The 21346-nt window shown below is 40.0% G+C and overlaps 1 protein-coding gene across 1 annotated transcript in view; it reads right to left on the bottom strand.

Annotated features, from left to right (window-relative positions):
* Positions 1 to 21346, bottom strand: part of pdia5 (protein disulfide isomerase family A, member 5) — a 175103-nt gene that overhangs the window by 13071 nt on the left and 140686 nt on the right. Inside the window, exons 13-15 of the mRNA XM_079563441.1 lie at positions 21118 to 21281; positions 20871 to 21001; positions 12904 to 12974 (exon numbers count right to left, since the gene is read on the bottom strand). Of these exons, the coding sequence (XP_079419567.1) occupies positions 12904 to 12974; positions 20871 to 21001; positions 21118 to 21281 (366 nt within the window). The remainder of the gene's footprint in view (positions 1 to 12903; positions 12975 to 20870; positions 21002 to 21117; positions 21282 to 21346) is intronic.

Here is a 21346-nt window from a genome sequence, read left to right on the forward strand (position 1 = left end):
GGTAAACGAGGCAGAGGGAGCTAATGGACTGATCCGCACAGAGCCACTTTGCTTTTATAAACACAGGAGTGAACGCAGGAGCTGAGGAGGTTCTGATGCCTGAACAAGCACTCGGACAATAAATGGGGGAAGAATAAGACATCATAGTACCTGGCTGCACAGGGATTATTAACGATAGGTTTGTTTAGTGATATGGAACCAATCCAATTTTCCTATTACAAAAGAAGATCATCAGATTAATTAATTATGCACTTTATCAATTCACCAAGTCATTCACTGTTTATCCAATCAAAAATCCTGAAGTTGACTTAGTTGATTTGTACACGGCAAAGTTCATTTACCAAGTTAAACAAAATAAAACCGCTAAATGCTTGCAAATATTGTTTACCCAGCGAGAAAGTAACTATAATCTCAGAGGAACATACATATTTAATCAACCGCAAGTACATTCTACATTAAGAAAACACTGTTAATCAAGCAAAGGAGTTACATTATGGAATATCTGCTGCAATGAGTTAAAACAAGCTACGTCTCTTTTTCAGTTCAAAAATATTTACAAGAGAATAATAATGGAAAAATGTTTGACAGAAGGAAAATGAATTAAATATGCTTCTGGAGCGGACAATGGTCCACCTGTGTTAATCGTGTTATTACCATTAACGTGCTGCGTTTATGATTTAAAAGTGAAGGGCAGGCACAATAAGCTTTAGCTTCTGCCTGCGCCTGCTCATTTATCGTGTTCATTGCTTGACTTGTATGTTTTGCATGTTTTGAATCATTTGTAAATGACCAAACCGAAATAAACTGAATATAGCTGGAGGTTTTCAGCCTATTGTGGATGTTTTGGGTTGATGGGGGGGATAACATTGAAGTTCAATATACTGAGGTGATGAACAATATCACTGAAGACCGTTTAATGCCACAGAAAATAGATAAGAGGCTTAAAAAGTTCTTAAATCTAAAAATATCCCACAATAAACAACGCCAACTTTATTTGTATAGCATATTTGCTTGCTAGGTGCACTTGTGGGCGTAAACCAGGGATCTCCAAGTAATTTTCCCTGGGAGCCAAGATATATCATGAGCATAAACCGAGTCCATAAACGAAAGCTCCAGTAAATGATGTTTTGATTGGGGAAATACATTTGAGGAAACCTTTTTTCAATAAATGAATAATAATGAGCCTGACAGAACAGTAGCCCCATAAAAACGGCTTATGAGGGGGATTGCCCTGTGTTCACGTTTGAGGCACTGGTGGGCAACGCAAATGTATTTAAGAGATATTAATAGTTCTATGGTGGGTCAATGGCAGTGCATCTGTGAAAAGATCGGTGCTGTAAAAGATCTGTGATTTAAATAAACAGCTCTTCAAGCTTGGAAAAATCAGCTGTTTGTCCACCAGTCACCAAAACATCCGGTGAAACATCCGGAAATAAACAATAACAGCGATCCTCCCTATACTTGCACTGTACTTTACAAGCCTGTGTCACAAGTTTCTGCACCACTGTAGTCGTTATTTATTTATTCATTCCACACTCGGTGGTGGTAAGCTGTATTGTAGCCACAGCCGTCCTGGGGCAGACTGACCATTTACCACATGGCTATAATGTGTTGCTTATATCCTGATCTCTTATATTGTCAGTGCCCTCTGCTGGACACGGGTGGAATTATTTTCCTTTCTTTTATTTAAGCTGCCCCCAGTGGCCGGAGTGAGCATTCTGATTATTTCTTTAACAATTGATAACTCCGCACAGGAATGGGTTAGAGTCACTTTTTTTGGGGACATACTGAGGAATTTGTGCTCTACAAGCAGTGGTGTAGCAAGGGGCCTCAGGCAAGAATGTCAGTAAGGGGCCCTCTGTTGGCCTCTCTGTGTACTGTGCACTGGGAGAGCGGACGCCTCGTGGACAGGAGTTGGTCACCTGACAACTCCCATAATGCCGTTCTCTGCATAAGTTTCCCTCAGAACAGAAAGCTGAGGTTCTTTAGGGCATGGTGGAGACATGAGTAAAAAGTCTGTCCACTGCTCATTATAAGTTATTATAGGGAACCATGACTCACGAAAGCAGCAGGGGGATGGGGATAAACAGCGCCACGGCACATTAGTGGAGACATGGTGTAATTGCAGCTCCAAAATCTTAGGAAGACTGTATATCAAGCGTTTGATGGGTCAGTTCACCGGGGCCCTTGCCTGTTGGGGGCCCCAGGCAGCTACCTGCCTTGCCTAATGGCAAGCTATGCCTCTGTCTACAAGTTGTGGGCCGAATTGAATCATCTCCACTTCCGGCCCGCGGGCCGCCTGTTGGAGACCCTTGGTATAAACAACATAAAAGTAGAGCATGAAAAAGACACAGAGTATAAATGCAGCTCAACTTGTATCAAACACCATGTGTTTTTAGGGCAGTTTTAAAGGTTTCTAAGGTTGTTTTGGGGGAGACGGTTCGAGAGTTGGGGAGCGGCCACACTAAAAACCCTATCGCCTCCGTCTTTAAATAGACATGTTCAAGTGCCCAGAACATGAATAAAACACATTCACTTTGGGTAAAAAATAATGGATTACTTTAAGGAAACAGGGGGAAAATGCAAATAAATAAAAATAAATATTGAGCCCATGAATGTATTGTTTATGCATCATTTATTGAACGATAAGTTGAAATAGTAATGATCATGACAGCCCATAGTACGAGGAGCCCCAGATGAAACCCAGACACAGGGAGAACAGGTAAACTATGGACAGAAATTCAACCTGAGACCTTCTAGCAGAGAGGCGGGAGCAGCTGCCAATCCATCGATAATAACAGTATTCTCCAAACAGGGCGGCTAAACAAAAGGGGCAAACGCTCAAATTATTTCCAAAGTGTAAAAAGAACCGGATATTACAGCGAGGAGTCCACATCAATGTAGTGTGTTGATAACGGCGATAATGATCAGCTCCTTTTTGTGTAAACCGGCCCGCGAGTATTATTTCTTACGCAGCTCTTTCTCAGTTTGACATGGATTTGGCCTTTCTACAAAATGAACATCGACGCAACAAAGAAGCTGCATAAAAGCTGCCCCGAAAGCCCACCATTTTTGTCTTTTTGAAATACAAATTCAATATCCTCCATTTTAATCCCAGTATTTGCTCCGGTGAATAATGTTTAAGCTCGGAGCCGTGAGCACGACCCGGACATTATTCTTTCCCCGTGCGAAGAGAAGAGAGGTTTTAGGCGAAAATCACTCCGAGTTGGACATAATTGCGTTGCAGAGTGCAAAGTGAAGAGCTTGCACGAAAAACACACAATACACCCCGACTATTTTCTACATTTAAAACACTGTTATTCGCTGTTTTTGAGAAATGTTACAGCGCTGCCAAAGACACCGTCGCCACATCTGACAATGATTCTGAAAAATACCAAATGAGTGATGAGGAGCCCGAGGAGAGCGGTGCGGGAAAAACAACACTATCCGGGAATATTTTCAAACATTACAGTCAAAATTTCTGAAGAGTTTGCAAGACTGTGACATTATTAAAAAGTTTTCCCGTATCTGCCGTGACGCTGACAGTTCACACTCGAGCGACGGAGTGTGACGAGCAGATTTCAGGAAATACGGAAAGCAACAGCGTTGGAATTACAAAAAAATCCGAAAAATCACACTGCAGTGAACTCATGAATAAAAAAATAATATATAGAAATACGAAGAATAAATAGGGACAATATAGTTGAGACATGGACAAGCGTAAAACCCCTGCGAGACCAATAAAGGATTATCTTATCTTATCTGTACACCTTATTACATACCTTACAATGGGTTAGCACAAGTTTTGAGAAACATCAAGTTAAGGACAGCAATATTTGCAATTTATGTTTTAAATTCAAAATTTAATTCATGGTGCACATTAGGGCTGCAACTAACGATTATTTTTCTTAATTGATTGATCTACAGATTATTTACGATCATTTGCTTAGCTGTGGAAGGTGTATGAAGATTTTATTTTATCAAAAAGCAAAGGGGCTTGATGCAAGTTGGCCATTTTATGCTCACTACTGCCACCTCAGGTTTTATGTGTAACTGCAGATTCTATGTTAAAGGAATAGGCCACCGTTTTTCCATACTGAGATATGTTCTTACCTTAGCTTTGACGAGTTCTTTAGGACCTGTCTGATCTTCCCCCGTGCCTTCAGTCACGTAAACACAGCACAGACGGCGTTAGCATTTAGCCTCTCCCTCTCTCCTCTATAGCTCCAAAACAGGTCAAGATAGAAGCGACCAAGCTCTTCCACGTTTTCCCTATTTAAATATGGTTACGTGAAGTGTTCCACTACAAAGTATAATTACACAAAATTAAACAATGTGGATTTAATATCCAATATCCAGTAATATGGCATCCGCACAGTAAAGTGAAGATTACTGCGCGGATTTCGAACTACTCCTGGTATTATTACGCCTTACAATATAGTTCCCCCTTTTATCCACTTAGAAAATCCACATTGTTTAATTTTGTGTAATTATACTTTGTAGTGGAACACTTCACGTAACCATATTTAAATAGGGAAAACGTGGAAGAGCTTGGTAGCTTCTATCTTCACCGGGTTTTGGAGCTATAGAGGAGAGAGGGAGAGGCTAAATGCTAACGCCGTCTGCGCTGTGTTTACGTGACTGAAGGCACGGGGGAAGATCAGACAGGTCCTAAAGAACTCGTCAAAGCTAAGGTAAGAACATATCTCAGTATGTAAAAACCTTTAAGCTCGTGCAAGACAGCAATTCAGACCCTGAGTAACAACTTTCTGAGTGACAGTGCAGGATTTTAGAGGCAGTTGTGGTGAACAGGTCTGGGCTCATTCTACACATTAGGACATGGCTGGAGCATGTAGGAGGAGGAGTCCCTTTAAGGACATGTTGATGGAGTAACCAAGTGAATGTTGGAGGCTCTTAGTGCTAATTCTGCTTTCTGATTGGATGAGAAACAGACAGATATTTATAAAACTTATATTGTACAAAACACTACATACATACGTTCTTCAAATACACAATGTTCATGTTATTTTTGCTCTTTTTGCTCAATTATTATGATTATCGATTAGTTGCTTCAGCCCTAGAGCACATACACCGCCCGATCACAGTCGCCGCCTGGATCTAGCTAACTGCTCTGATCTGGGCTCGCTGTAGTTGGTCAGGTCGAGGTTCAGCAACACAGAAGAAGACCAGCTGAAGACCTGAACACTCAGGTTATTACATCAATGGGTTTGTTCTTCCCTGATGGCACAGGCATACTCCAAGATGACAGGATTCATGAGGCTCACATTGTGAAAAAAGTGGTTCAGGGAGCATCATTTTCACACATGGATCGGCCGAGAGAGTCTAGATCTCAACCCCATTGAGGATCTTTGGGATGTGCTGGAGAAGGCTTTGCTCAGTGGTCACTAGGGATGGGTACCGTTCGTTTTTTTTCGATACCAAGTACTTTTACGATACCTGCTTTTCGGTTCCGGTGCCTTAACGGTACTTTTTTCGATACCAATGTTATTTTAATTCAATAAAAATGACGTGTATAAAAGTATAGTTCTGGAAAAAATCCTAAAACAGCACAGCAGAAGCTACACAGGAGCAGCAGCGTCGCCTGTGACTTCGTGTTTTGAGCACAATTTCCACTTAAGCAGAGATAAAAAGAAAGAAAGGACGTTATTACCTCTAAAGCTGCAGAGACAGGACAGATCCACATCAGGACATGGTTTTCTTTCAGCTAAACTTTTCTAAACTCACTGCGCTGTTCGACGAAGCGAAAGCAACTTCACACGTCAAAGATCCTTACATGGTGTGAGCGCTCACTCTGCCACTGACAATTTACCAAAACTGGACCAACAATGTCTAATACAGAGTGAGCGCTCGCTTTCAACAAACCATCTTGGATATTCCTGTCGCTGCAGCTGCTGTAAAGTTGTAAACAAGAGCACGTAAGCTCCGCCTCCGGGTCTGTCGCTAAAGGTAAAGACGTCTTTCTTATTGTCACTGCTCTCTTTTGCTTTTCACTTTGACTAAACGCTCAAGTTTCTTATTCAGTCCTGGTTTAGTCCTGGTTTATAACTGGTTTTGTTTAGCTCTGGGTTTTACCCGGTGTAGTCCACGTCCTGGCTCAGTCCTGCTCAGTCCTGACGCAGACCGCGGCTCTGCCATCTCTATTACAAAAGTTTAGCAAGTTTTGCTTCGCTAAAAGTTACATCTATAAAATATATCTTTGCTTCGCTCCATTTGCGCTGAAGCGGGTCAGTATCTGCGCACACGTTCATGTAGCTTTTTTGAGACTCACTGCGGGTCACATATTGACGTCTGGAGAGAAAAAGAACCGAAAGTTGGCACCGAAAGAATTAAATTTTTTCGATACCGCCTCCGACCGGAGCTTTTCGGTCGGTTCCAAGTAGGAACCGTTTAACGGTGCCCATCCCTAGTGGTCACCCTCTCCTATCATCAATACAAGATCTTGGTGAAAAATTACACTGGATCTTTTGACATGGCAGAAGCTTACTGAAGCAAACTTAATGAAAAAATATGACATCAAGTAACTTATTTTTTGGTCAGGCAGTGGATTAAACTAATTCAGGCGGTTCAGCGGATTAAACTGTGATTCACCTTGTAGCTTGTATAGTTCATCTTTGTGATATTAGCCTCTATGTATAATAAATATAATGCAGTCACGGTGTATTTACATAGAAAGCTGGGCGTATTGTGGACCATTGTGGACCTGATGATCCCAGGAGGACACAGAAACCGACTGCTCTAAACCGTCCTGCTGCTACATTATGACCCTCCAGCAACCCTTAAGTCATGCTTAAACCCCAGGATTAGAGAGATTTATGGGGCTGAGCTCAGTGGCCGTATCCCTAAGTGAAAAGATAAACATTTTTAAGGTGGAGCGGTCTTAAAGTTCAGATTACAACTGTTCAGGAAATCTAAGTATGATTAATGCAAGTTATTAAGCGTTGTCACCCAGTTTAAGAGAGATCTATGTTCATGAAAGGATAGTGGACGTTGCAATTACCTGGCCTGTAAATCTAATCAGTAAAACCGATGCTCTGTTCATACATACGGTTAAAGTAGACTTCAATGACACTCTCAGAGCCGTGGGAAGATATTTTAGTTAGGGGGCGCTGAGGGACAAAATTTACCCCCAAAATACTTTTTCTGTGCCTAAATCCTATTTATTAACCTCTTAACTCCCGCCCGAACCGAGAGCATTTTCTCCAGTTCAGCTTTACCCAAATCCAGTAGGCCAGTGTAACGCCTCATTTGAAAGACCTACAAAACTAAATGGATCTTTTTCCTCACATTAGATTTTTTTTCATCACTTTTTTTCTTGGGCAGTCATCTCATTTTTGTCCAATTTTCGTGACATTTTTGTCACTTTTTCGTCCATTTTTTCCTCAATTTTTTGTCAAATTTTTCTCACTTTTTTGTCAATTTTTTTTCCATTTTTGTCGATTTTTGTAATTTTATTTTCACTTTTTCGTCAAATTATTCACATTTTTTTGTCAAATTCTTATCACTTTTTCATCCTTTTTTTCCGCATTTTTTCGTCAAATTTCTCTCACTTTTTTGTCAATTTTTTGTCAATTTTTTGTCAATTTTTCGTCACTTTTTCGTCAATTTTTTCTCACTTTTTTCACATTTTCATCCTTGTTTTCATCTCAGTTTTGTTGCTATTTTCACACCTTTTTTCCAGAAGCTTTTGGATTGGGGTAAAGCTGGAGAAAATGTGCTCGGTTCAGGTGGGAGTTCAGGGGTTAATATTGCCTGCAGTTCACAAACTATCCACCAGGGGGTGCTACAGCGCCCTCAGCACCCTGGGTTCCCACGGCCTTGGACACTCTATAGGGACTTTTCGTCCTCCGCATTTGTCCTTCAATGCCACTGAGCGAGGGTTGAAATGAGAACTCCAAACAGCCTGGAGGATTTGACTGCAGCTTTTAAACACAGAAGGTACAGCAGAGAAGCGCAGGTAAATCGGAAAAGCCAAAACTATTACAGATATTAAACCTGTAGGCATTTGACTGCTCTGAGACTTAAATCAAGTTTCATGTAAATCTACCAAATAATGAATGCAATATTGAAAAGGGGAAGATTGCAGAATGGAGCAAAATGGTCTGAGAGTCACGTTGGTAGTTCCTGAGGAGCTCCAGACCTCCACAGGAAATGATGCTGCCTCCATTTCCATTCATGCTCTCAGACGCACATCAGAAAAGAGGTAGAAAAGGGGCCTGTAGAGCTATAATAATGAGGAATTCAGATCCAAGCATTGCAGTTCCACTTTATATAGACCACAACTGTATGATTTATATGTAAAAAGGAAGGATTTAAAAGCATGATATGTCTCCGTTAGGGTAAGGTTTAGGGTTAGTTTGGATAAGTTTAAGCTAGCGTTGTCCTTTGGAGGTGTCGAGCCCCACTGGTCACGTGCCCCACTGGTCACGCACTCCTCCATCAGCTGCATGATCCAGACACTTCTCAAATAGGGATACCATTTGACATTGAACACCCCTCTGCACTGGTTCAAGTTGGTTGAGTCCAATGTATGCTATCCACACACCAGAGGAGCAACAGAGCGAGTGAAAAAGTAGGTGAAAAAAACAAACAAGGACCCAGAGACATGGGGCGAGATCTTGTGCCTGCCGTAAGAACCAAAATAGGTTTCAAATTGTCCAACAGGTGGCGTCAAAAGAGAACCAAACATGCCCGGAAAGGTTGTAAGAGACATCTTGGGCAAGGCACATTGATCAGTGTGTAACAGAAGGCTTCTGTAAGGCTGGGTTATGCCAAGGGAAACAGATAAGTGCTTCTCAGGGGCAAATTCGTAGCGACGACGTGAATAGATGCAGTTATTAAAAAGGAGTGCCACCAATAGGCAGCAGTATCCTTGGTAGGCTGTGCAAGGGCAATGAGCAACCCATTACACACATACTCTTACCATTACTTTATCCTATCATTATTTTTTTGCATGTGGGGCATCTGCTCCAGGCCACAAGTCTCTTTGCTTGAAAGTCTGTCTCTGCAGGGGCGCAGCAGACTGTCACAACTTACTTCACGGGGCTGTGGCTGGAAACAGGGGCTTAAAGGGGCTAGATCCAAGTTGGCCATTTTGTACTCACTACTGCCACCGCAGGTCATACGTGTAGTAACTGCACCTTCTATATTAACCCCTTAACTCCCATCTGAACCGAGCACATTTTCTCCAGTTTGGCTTTACCCCAATCCAAAAGCTTCTGGAAAAAAGGTGGGAAAATAGAAACAAAACTGAGACGAAAAATTGACGAAAAAATGACAAAAAATTATGAAAAAATGAAAAAAAAAATGTGATAAAAATGTGACAAAAAAATGACAAAAAAATACAAAAAAATTACAAAAATGTGATAAAAATGTGACAAAAAAATGACGGAAAAATTAGGAAAAAAATGACAAAAAATGACGAAAAAATGACAAAAATGTGATAAAAATGTGACAAAAAAAATACAAAAAAAAATACAAAAATGTGATAAAAATGTGACAAAATATGCAAAAAAATGACGAAAAAATGTGACGAAGAAATGTCAAAAAATGACCAAAAATGACCAAAAAAATGACAAAAAATGCTAAAAATGACAAAAAATTGACGAAGAAATGTCAAAAAATGACCCAAAAAAATGATAAAAATGTGACGAAAAGTGATTTAAAAAAAATGAGGAAAAAAATTGCCACAAAAGTTACAAAAATGACTTGAATACCAAAATAAAATGATGGAAAAAAAATCTGATGTGAGGAAAAAGATTTATATGATGAGTTTTGTAAATCTTAGCTTTCAAATGAGGCGTTACACTGGCCTACAGGATTTGGGTAAAGCTGAACCGGAGAAAATGCTCTCAGTTCAGGCGGGAGTTAAGAGGTTAAGCTCGTGCATGACGGCAATTCGGACTTTTTAAGTGACAGTGCAGGATTTTAGAGGCAGTTGTGCTGAACAGGTCTGGGCTCATTATACACATTAGGACATGGTTGGAACATGTAGGGGGAGGAAAACACATCATTTTAACATTTTCAAACTTCGTATAGCCCCTTTAAGAAAAGGATCTAGACTATTGAGAATGTCTGGGCGCAAGTTTCACGTTGAGAATATAGAGCTATTGCGGATGAAACACGTTGCTGCTTGCGGGGATGCGGCGCTCGCGTTGGCTCGTTCACCTCTTCAGTCCGTGATTATGAGGCCGATTGACAAAACATAAAGAGCGTTTTGAAGCAGGAGATACTTTTTCCTCATTTTTCCTCTCTCTGAGCCGCGCTGCTGCAGGGCCGAGGGCAGCGCATTGAAAACATACGCATCAACTAATGAGGGACTGATTGAAATAGGCTAATAAAGCTTATTGGAGCAGAACGAATGGTAAGGACCACGGGAAAGCTTTGGATAAACAAAATCTAATACAAATAAATAAAAAGTATGGAGGGCATGGCGCAAGAGGGGCCCCCCCTGCCTGCTCCCGGGCTCCAAAGAGGTTCCAGTTCCCCACTGCAGTATACGTTATAAAAAGCACTGTAGCATTTATAAGTGACATAATAAGCAATAGCAACGCAGGACTTCAATCATTTATTTAAAGCTTGTATTTACGGCCAGTCTAAAAGTGCATTAGCAGACCATAGCTAACATGTTATAAGACATGTAATTAAGGCACCGTGTGTGGGCTGTGACATTTGCTTAGCCCTAAGTGTACATGAAGTGCTTTGATAGTGATTCCTTACAGGGGGAAATGGCGAGCATTAGAAGGAGCTGAGACTAGGCTTGACATTTAGGGATTATTCTGGTAGTAAATCACAAAGGCATGTCTTTTCAACTTGTACATGTCATGACCTACATCAGGGGCAACGTCAGGCCCGGGGGCCAAATCCGGCCCTCCAGCACAGAACCTCTGGCCCTCAAGATGATTTTAAGAAACATTATTACACAAATCAGAGAGTACTTTTAATATTATTAGAGTAAAATGGGAGGAAAAAAAGGTACAAATACTCAGTCAATACACCCAATTAGGTCATATATGATGCACAACACTGGCATTTGAAAGAAGAAACTCTCGTTTTAAGGAAGAAGTGACATAAATCTACATGAATGAACAGATTAAATCTAAGGTTTGAGTAGATTTGGTCTGGTCTTAGATGAGATAAAACCTTTAGTAGTATTTATTCTCTTAATTCAGATCATTTTGTGAAGTGAAAAACAATTATTTGTCTGATTTCAACTTTTATTCTTGTTCCATTGGCGCTAACATTTGTGTCTTGGATTAGTTCAAATTAGACTCGAATTCAACAATTTTCAGTCTTTTCCCTCCTTTAAGATGGTCATGTTTCCAGTGTTGTGCTTTACTTTGGGCTAATAATCAGCGGCTTCGGCCCTCGGTCTATTTACAATAAAGAAAATCAGCCTCTCCGCCAAGAAAACTTGCCTACCCCTGACCTACATGAACATTAAGTCAACGTCATCATCCAAACACCAGAGCAACCAAAAGAGGTTAGTAATTAATTCACTTCATCGATGAAAATAGTCTTTTTATCGCGTGTGAAAAAGCTATAAGACATTTTCTTTGGTAGAATGGGGCATGAGATAATTTGAATGATAATAATTGCTGTTTTGTTTATTCCATTCTGGGCTCTACCACCATTGTGAACCTTTACGGCTGAAATCAATCTCATCAAATCGATCTAATTGATCAGCTATAGGAATAACGTCCGGTTTCGTTTTACAGCGTGGTTTACAGCTTCAGATGTTATGATGTGATTTTTGAGCACTTTGAGCAAAATGGCTCAGAACCGTTGGACGCAATTGGAAGCACAGAACGAAGCGCTGACACCAAAGAAGAAGAAACTGCGTGAATGTAGTTTACAACATGTTGTGCTATGACGACCCAACTATAAAATATAGCTAGATAAAATGTTTAAAAAGTCAAGCTCAAATGTTTCATTCATTATTCCCATGTGACATAATGACTAATGTCTTGAAGGAGAAATCTATATTTGCCTTTAGCTCAGAGCTTTAGGTCAAGGATTCCAATAAAAATGCAAAACTGTGAAAAATACAGAACCTTATATTAAAGTTCTTGTTTAAAAATAAAAATAAATCAGCATCCTTAAAGAAACTAGTTGGAAGTTGGTCATTCTATGCTCACTACTTCCACCTCAGGTCTTACCTGTAACTGCATTCTCTATATTAAGTTCGTGCATGACGGCACTTCAGACCCGAAGTAACAACATTTAGAGTGACAGTGGAGGATTTTAGGGGCAGTTGTGGTGAACAGGTCTGAGCTCATTCAATGAAACATGAAGGGGGATGACAATACTTAGTTTTAACATGCTTAAACCACAACTAGTCCCTTTAAGTTCAAAGAAAATGAATAAGACTTTAGTGGTTGCTCAAAATAAATCAATGGTTTCTAAAAAAATATAACCAAAACTAATTATTTTATTGGAGTATTGCTGTTTTGTTATTCAATTCTGGGCTCTACCTCCATTGTGAACCTTTACGGCTGAAATCAATCATCAAATTGATCATATTCCCGAAACAACATAAATAAATAATAAACAATTGGGAATATGCTTAGCTTGGAAAACTTGTATTTTGCATTAGTGCACTTTAATGCCTTAAATGTAGGAATGTGTTTGTGTTTGACTGATCCTTCCATCAATGCCTCAGGGAAACCATATATATACCAGTGCATGCGTTGTGACTAAGCCCCGCGTCGTAAGTAAATGAACGTGTTGTAAAATGCACATGTCTGTCCGTGCACCGCCGCCCTCCGCTCACTCCCCGGCGTCTCACAGCCGCGACGCGTGAGTCTGCGCTGGATTCAGAGGAGCCTTGAGAGCCTACAGCAGGTCCTGCGTCTGAATAGTGATGAGGAGACAGGAAGCACTAACCTTGCGGTCCTCTTTGAAGAGCTCCGCCGCGGTGGTGAAGTGAGGCACTGCGTTTTTACAGTGAGGACACCCTGCGAAACAAGAGCATATGAGAGATCAGACCGGCGCTGAATGCTAAAGAGGCCGCGCACTTGGAGATGCCGCAGACAATTGGCAGATGCTGAAAAGGATCATTTTGCAGAGTAGATAAGAGGAAAATAGCATAATATAGTTAGGCTTTTTTACAGCCAAAACTAGGGCTCGCACAAAACAGAAGAAGAAGAAGTGGATTTGTGTAGTGCTTTACATTACACATACTCTGTGGAAGTAACACTATTAAGTTTCCCCTGGGGAGGCGGACGCCGACGATCCCTCTGACCAACATCATTCATTCACGAGCATTCATCCTGCTCCTATTGTACATGTTTTTAGTGGTAGGGGAAAGCGGAGAACCCAGAGGAAACCTACGCAGACACAGGGAGAACATGCAAACACCCCAATCGATGTTCTTGCTGTGAAGCACGAGCGCTAACTGCTGCTACCGTGAATACACTGTGGTTATTTCAAAACGAAAAGCACAAAACGTTATTTAAAGTTGACACATGTGGCTAAAATATAGACTTAAAACATTATTTTGGAGCCTTTGCAGCATTGATTTCTTACATTTTATCATTTAAGTGATGTCTCTTAAGAATAAATAGCAACAATGAAAAACAAGGGCCAGAGATAGTGAACATTTTGAATGGGGCGCCTCCTGCTGGCAGCTGTAGGACCAACTTATTAAATAACTGTTTCAGTTTCAAATTACAGCGTGATTTGCAGCTTCAGTACGACGTGATAATATGGCTGCTCGATTATTGAAAAAATAATAATCACGATTATTTTTGTCATAATTGAAACCACGATTATTCAAACGATTATTTGTTGCCTTTAAAAATATAATATTATTAATAAAAAAAACTATTTTGAATATTTTCTGTTTTCTGAACAGTCATAAAAGTACAAATGATTTAAAGTTTGCCTCGATTAAGGCGAGACACTGCAGGTGAATAGGGGAAAAAAATAAATGTAGAGATTTCAATTTGAAACTTTTGCTGAACATCACAGATATAAATATGAGAAAAAAATGTATTGCACTTTTTCTGTCATTTTATGTTTTCACATAAAAATAAGGCATTTTGAGCATTAAAATGGCCAAAATTGTCTATATTTTGGGCAACAAAATCAAAATAATGAATTGAGCCAGATTAAAATTTATGGTTTTATTTTATTGACATATTAGTAACTAAGATTTTTTCAGAGGGGATTTTGGATATTTTGTTTAGTTTTTCAATAAACTAATCATCAGTGAAAAAATCTGTAAAAACTCTGCCTGTTTTTTTGGTTTCAAAGTTGAATAAATCAGGCTAGGAATTAGATATTAAAAAATCCCTCTGAAAAAACCTTCAAAATATTGTCAGGTCTCAGCCTGTAAAGTTTGGAGTCTGTGGGAGCTTCTATAAGGGCTCAGGCTCTGCCCGAGTGCGGCTTCTCTCATTCAGAGAAAACCAGCCCTGAAGTTTTGTAGCGAGTGCTCACGCTCGGCCCGTTCTCCGACTTTTCCGCTCCAGCGTCTCGTAGGAGGAAAAACACCATATTTGGGTGAAAGCGTCATCATGAAAGAAAACCCGCGGGAAAGACGGACTTTCTACGCGGCGCAGCAGCTACTTCCGGGTCGCCCCCACCTCGCAGACAAAACATCATAAAATAAACATCATCATTTTTATATCTGACATGAAAACTAAGATGTAAAGGGAGGAAAATAGATAAAAATCTCCACTTCGACCACTGCGTGAAAAATCAATACTTTCACCTGCCGTGTCTCGCCTTAAGGAGAGGTCTCTGTTTCACACCTGCCCCCTGCTGGCCAGCCCTCACACCTGCGCAAGCAAACTGAGCAGCGCGGCCTGATGACATCATCACACAGCGCCGTTTGTTTTAATGTCAGGCAAAAGCATGAGCCATGGCACCAGAAATGTGAAGGGAAAATAATCCCAGCGCCGTGAAATAATGCAAGTCTGCTTAGCAAAAAAAACAAAAAACGATTATGCTAATTTTGTAATCGTTTAGTGTAATAATCGAAATTGTAATTGAATTTCGATTAATTGCACAGCCCTACGTGATAGAGACACTTTGAGCAAAATGGCACAGAACCGATGTAATGTTGGACGCAATACGAGCGATCGCTGTTATTGTTCACTTCCGCAATTTTCGCCGGATGTTTTGGTGAATGGTCGGCAACAGCTGATGAATCCAAGCCACTAACACGGTTTTATAAAATGATCGATCTTTTACAGCCAGTGTTAATTTTGTCAACATATTTTAATTTAGTTTTAGTCTTAGTCTTTTGACAAAAATGTAATTTCATTTTAGTCGAGTTATAGTATAAAATTATTTTTTCAATTTTAGTCTAGTTTTAGTCGACGAAAATTGCATGTCAATTTAGTCGACTAAATTTAAGAGTAATTTTTGTCACTTTTTCGTCAAATTATTTGCATTTTTTTGGTCAAATTCTTATCACTTTTTCGGCCATTCTTTTTCAATTTTTCGTCAAATTTTTCTCATTTTTTTGGTCAAATTTTTGTCCATTTTTGTCATTTTTTGTCACTTTTTCGTCAATGTCTTCTCACTTTTTTCACATTTTCATCCTTGTCTTCGTCTCAGTTTTGTTGCAATTTTCACCCCTTTTTTCCAGAAGCTTTTGGACTGGGGTAAAGCTGGAGAAAATGTGCTCGGTTCAGGTGGGAGTTAAGGGGTTAATATTGCCTGCAGTTCACAAACCATCCACCAGGGGGTTCTGCAGCGCCCTCAGCACCCTGGGTTCCCACGGCCTTGGCCATACATGACTATATTTATTATTACAATGATAACATTTCCAATAAGACACTATAATAATGAAAACGCATCCATGAAAAGCCAATGAAGAAAGAGCCGGTGTGGAAACTCAAAGTGTGTGAAAGTAAATCCTTGATAAATCTCTTAAATAACAAGATTATGGATATGGAGTCTCTGACAATGATCCCAGTGTGATTGAGTTTATGACCCAGAATTGTCACCACTGAGCACATCATGAGCTTGCATGTAAAATGTTATATTTCTCAAAGATGAAATTTGTCACACAGGTTAATTTCTTTCTTTATTAGGTTTATGAAAAATAACTACTTCACTGATTATAAGGCTTTATTCAACTGCTTTTGGACCTTAAGCCTCAATATTGTTTTTTATAGTTTAACCAAATATAATGCATGAGAAGCCGACCATAACTTTTGCTAAACGAATAATAAAAAGTGGACCACTGACCCCAAAAAGAGCCGTTATTGGGGATAGATTGAACTCTGCATCTAAATCTAAATCCTCCATCTCCAAAGAGTATTTTCCAGCTCCGGGCTTTCTCGGCTTTCATCTCCCACCGCCATTCTTCCCAGGCACCTTTTTCGCATCACACTAAATGCCCTTTAAAAGTGAACCCCCCCCTCCCCATCCCCCTCCCCTCCCCTCTCCTCGCAATCCATATTTTCAAGAACAGTGTGTGTTTTCCCTCCGCTTCAAAAGACCATCAAGATCGTGGGCGCAAATGTCACCGGCGCCGGTAAGTGCAGGCGCATTACCGCGTTTCGATCACACTGGGAGAGTATTTCTGATGCTTAAAAGCGGCTAATAAGCTCTGTCGCTCTGCACTCGCTCCACTGCAGCGTATATACACAGAGGATGAGGGAGATTTCTACTCTTTTTATCACTGGCCTTTTCATACGCGCTCAGGAAAACTGGAGTGTCAACACACAAAGAGGCCGCCGGCTACGGAAATGGCCGGCGGCGTTCATTGTGTAGCTCTTTTCAAATGTAATTCAAGAGCGGATTTGTAAAATGTGAGTATTTTTGGTCAATGTTGGTGTATAAATGGACTGAGGGGAAAAATGGAGCGAGGCAAAAGCAAGGTTAGGTTACGGGAAGGAGTGGGTGTTGTGCGAAAAGATGGACGTTTCTTAGAGGCTCGGTCGTGATTTTGATTTATCTCAATTTGTATGGACATTCAGCAATGTAAAGATTAAAACAAACCAACTGAAGTTACATTAAGAAAGATGCAAATGTTAAATTAACCGGGATGACTGAAAATGTTAATTGATTCATACAGTGTGGCCGTAGTATCTTTATATTGCCTTTAAAGACAAAACTAAAGATATGTTTTTGAATCACATTTCTGCTGCAGGGACTTTGCCACGTTCTTTAAAGGGATATTTCAGGATTTTTTGACATAGGGCCTCATTTCCTAGTTATCCGGAATGTTGTTGATTTAAGGAAATATATATACATTTTTAATTCATGCAGTCCTTATATTTGAAGAGTTTAGTGGTGCTAGGCTAATGCTAGGCTAGTGCATGTCTATGGTAGCTATTAGCCTGCATTAAAAACCTCCTCAAAATCATAGGGTCGTCCTCCAAACTTTGCCATGTCTGATTTGTAGAAAGCTCCTTTGTGAATTCCACTTCTAGTAATGCGGCCGCAGGTAAACAAACTACTGTAGATCCGGTAACCGAGCAGATCAATCCGCCAACCAGGAAGCTGATGCTGCTCAAATATAAGTTTGTTTAAATGCAAAATGGTTATATTTAAAGGGGGGGTATTATGCAAAATGGACTTTTCCAAGCTTTACATCATGTTATTCTGTCATTCCCTCATTAAAAACATGCCTGAAGTGTTGCCTTGGCACATTCACGTATTTTTGAGTAATCTGTAAAAACTCTGATGGCGGCCATTTTAGGGATAGGTTTGCCTGAGTCCTCGTAGGAACGCCCCCACCTCCTGGAGACGCCTCCGAGCTTTCGTCACCAGCCGAGTAACCAACCACTGCTCCTCAGCAGAACCCCCTCCCCACTGATGCCACAGACAGCGTGTGGAGGGGGCGTGTCGGAAAGGCTCAGAGGTTCTTAAAGAGACAGAGGCCTATTTCAAGACATTCACTACAGCCATTTTGAGAGAGCAATTTTATACAAGGCAGTTATTCTAATTTACTGCATTTACAGACCAACAGAAGGTTTGGTCATCATGTAGTGTGATATAGACTGGTGCTATGTGATTGAAAAAAGCATAATACCCCCTCTTTAATATATCTGGCTTTGTGTGCCCATTATCATCTTTGTTACAAAGATATGTCTGACTGGCATCAAACGCAGAGATGCCGCGGGAGGAGCAGAGGGCGTCCTGGTCCAGATCTAGACAAGGTCTCCGTGAGGTCTGAGGGTCTGAGCAGGACTGTGTTTGAAGTCTCATCAGAGACAGCGCTGACGTGTGGATGAATTATTACACAAGGACACTGCACTCTCTGCTCCAGCCTGACTCTCTTAGCTTTTAAATAAATGCCTAATTTATTTAGTATTTTTATTATTTATTTGACAAAGTGTTTCAGCTTCAACTAACCTTACCGGTGCATGCTTGGAAATCAAGCAACAAAATCAAAAACTAATTGTAAAATACCTAATTTGATGCGAAAATCAAATTATGTTTTTTAATCAATTTAATCAGAGCATTGTGAACATCACTGCATTTTAGTAAGCTTTCAGAAAGTCTTTCCTTTCAGTCTGATCTGTAATCGGCAAAGCTACGGCCTATAGTGTTATGAAATATGTAAATATATATATATTTTTTAATGCAAGAGGCTGTTAGTCTATCTCACCTTGTTATGCATTATTTGTGTGTGTGTTTGAGCCTCCAGACATTTCACATAATACATTTTGAAGGTTTCTTCTATAGTTATTTTTTCATGTCAATAAATAGAAAATTGATGGACAATGTTCCCGACAAATCCTCATCTTTCAGGGTAATATAAAAAAAGCATGTTGTTTATTTCTTCTGGACAGCTCTATTCGCAGAAATGTGAATCATTTGTGAGTTTCCCCAAAGGTTTAGGTGGAGTCTCTGCACTCAGCGTTTGGCAGGAGCTCTGCGTTACATGTGTGCGATATTTCAAATCCAGGAAGAAGCCAAATTCAGAAAAACACAGCTTTTCTCGAAAACTAGGTCCAAACCACAGCGGAAAATTAAACACACTTTATCAGGCATAACTTTAAACAAGAAGCCAAAGCAAATATTTTACAAGGGACGCACAACATGAGGAACATATTCAATAACCGTCTTGAATATTATGATTAATATTCCAACACTGTGTATGCTACATTACATTTCATCTAATTACTCTTACTAAATCAGGACCAAAAGAAGACTAAAAAGCTCAAACTAAATGAGAAAAACAAAGACTAAAACTCAACTCCGGCGCCATGCTGCAGGAAACAATATTGTAATAAGTTATTACGTAATTGGTCTGACAAGATGAAAATTGTTTACAAATGTAATAAATTCAGCCAATAATGTAATAATAGATCTGACTTTATTTTCCAAAACAAACACATTTAATATTGTTTATTTTAGCAGTTTTCCCTCAAATGTTACATTACCTTGTGCATTATTTTTAGCATTATATAGTAGGGCTGGTACGATACACTTGTCACAATCCGATTCAGGGGCAGATCCGATACGTATTGCGATACAGTAAGTAATCAATTATGTAGTAGTAAGTTACTAGCAATTAGTTATGACAAGTAATGTGTTTATCTTAAAATATGTAAAAAGAAAAGACTTACGTGTTCAAGTTTATAAACTAAATGCCATTTGACAATCACTGAAGTGCTACGATTGAAAAGTGCAGTAACACAAAGTAGTATTGAATGTATTGTGATACATGATAAATTATCGATACTTGGTATTGCGGCAGAAAGTATTGCAATACGATCCGATATTTTGTTCCAGCCCATTTAATTTTGCATTAATGTGTTTTTGATACTACATTATTGACTGAATTTATAACATTTGAGAACGATTTTCATCTTGTCAGGCCAATAACATAATAACCAGCCAATAACATAATCATTATTACATCATCGGCCGGTAAATCATGTAAGTATTAAACAACCTGCATTATAACGTCTAATGCACGGCTCCTTGTTGTTTAATCCGCTTATACCAGGGTCCCACAAACGTAACATTTATAATAAATGTTTTTTCATTGACTAAACTCACTAAATATGCCAGACTACGGGACTATTTTGTGTGGGTTATTAGCCGGTCACTGAAGGCTGGTCTCAGAGTGAGTCATTCTCCGCAGCTATAACGAGGATCTCAGTCAGGCTCAACGACACAACATCAGCACAGAATCACAACACAACAGGACTAACCCGGAAACACTTTTCCCTGGAAGTAAACTGAAACTTTTATGTTTGACTTTACTAATCCAGACAAATATGCTTCAATGCAGGATCATTTTATGTACGCCTGAAAATCATGAATAGCCTTAACCGTTTTCAATAGAAATGTAAAGCTCATATGTTATTAACAGTAGCTAACCTAGCTGCTAACTCTCCTCAACAAACATTTATCAAACGTTTTGTTTTGGCCAAAAACGTTGAAATTAACACAAAATCCATCTCATACGTTCCTGATTACGTGTTTATCTGATTCAGCTGTGTCATGCGTTGCTATGGCGACGCCACAGCGGAGTGATATCCCAGTGATTTAACTACCGGACTACGTGTGCGGTTATACCAAAATAATGCACCAGCCAATCAGAATCCAGTATTCACCCAGACCATGGTATAATAGCACATTAATGGCTCAACAGCGTTTTTGTTTTCAGCTGTGTTAGATGAAAAATGTCACTCACAGATGGAAGATCTCAGTGATTTTGTAATATGCTTAGTGTTTACTTCTTGAGATGTGGATTCTGATATTACTTCACCACAACATCGACATATTGTGTAGCCCTGTCTTTCACATTGGTGACTCGCCGCTTAGTGTTTATCTACGTATTCAATATTTCACGATCCTCCACACCGCCCTCATTCGTCAGCTCAAGCTTCTTCTGGTTGACACAACATCTCACAGGTATTGATAAAACTTACATGGAGCGTAGAACATGACTAAAGCATGTTTCTTCTTCTTCAGCGCCTCTCTGAAGTCCTCAAATCCAAGATGGCTGACGCTGGACGGCTTCTCCTCCCAGGACTGCTCCGGAGGGGGAGGAGCCTGCGGGCTGGAAGGGGAGGAGAAAATCAACGGGATAATTGACCGATTTCAAACAACATTATCCGAGGAGGAATCTAAAAATACTAAAACACTGGTAACTCAGCAACTGAAGGTGAAACGTACTTGTGCATGAACTCTATGATCTTCTCCTTGCTCCGCAGATGGGGGAGCGTGTATTTCTCTTCTCCGTTCACAAAGTACTTGACGGTGGGGAACCCTGAGATCTTGAAGCGGTCGCCGGCTGCTTTATGCACCGTGGCGTCGAGCGCAGCCAACACTCCGGGACTCTGAAAGAGGAAAACGGCAACACTGGTCACGCCATAATGCATGAAATCTGAAAAAATATCATGAA

Source organism: Gobius niger (genome assembly GCF_951799975.1).
Source record: "Gobius niger genome assembly, chromosome: 9".
In the NCBI taxonomy this organism is placed as follows: domain Eukaryota; kingdom Metazoa; phylum Chordata; class Actinopteri; order Gobiiformes; family Gobiidae; genus Gobius; species Gobius niger.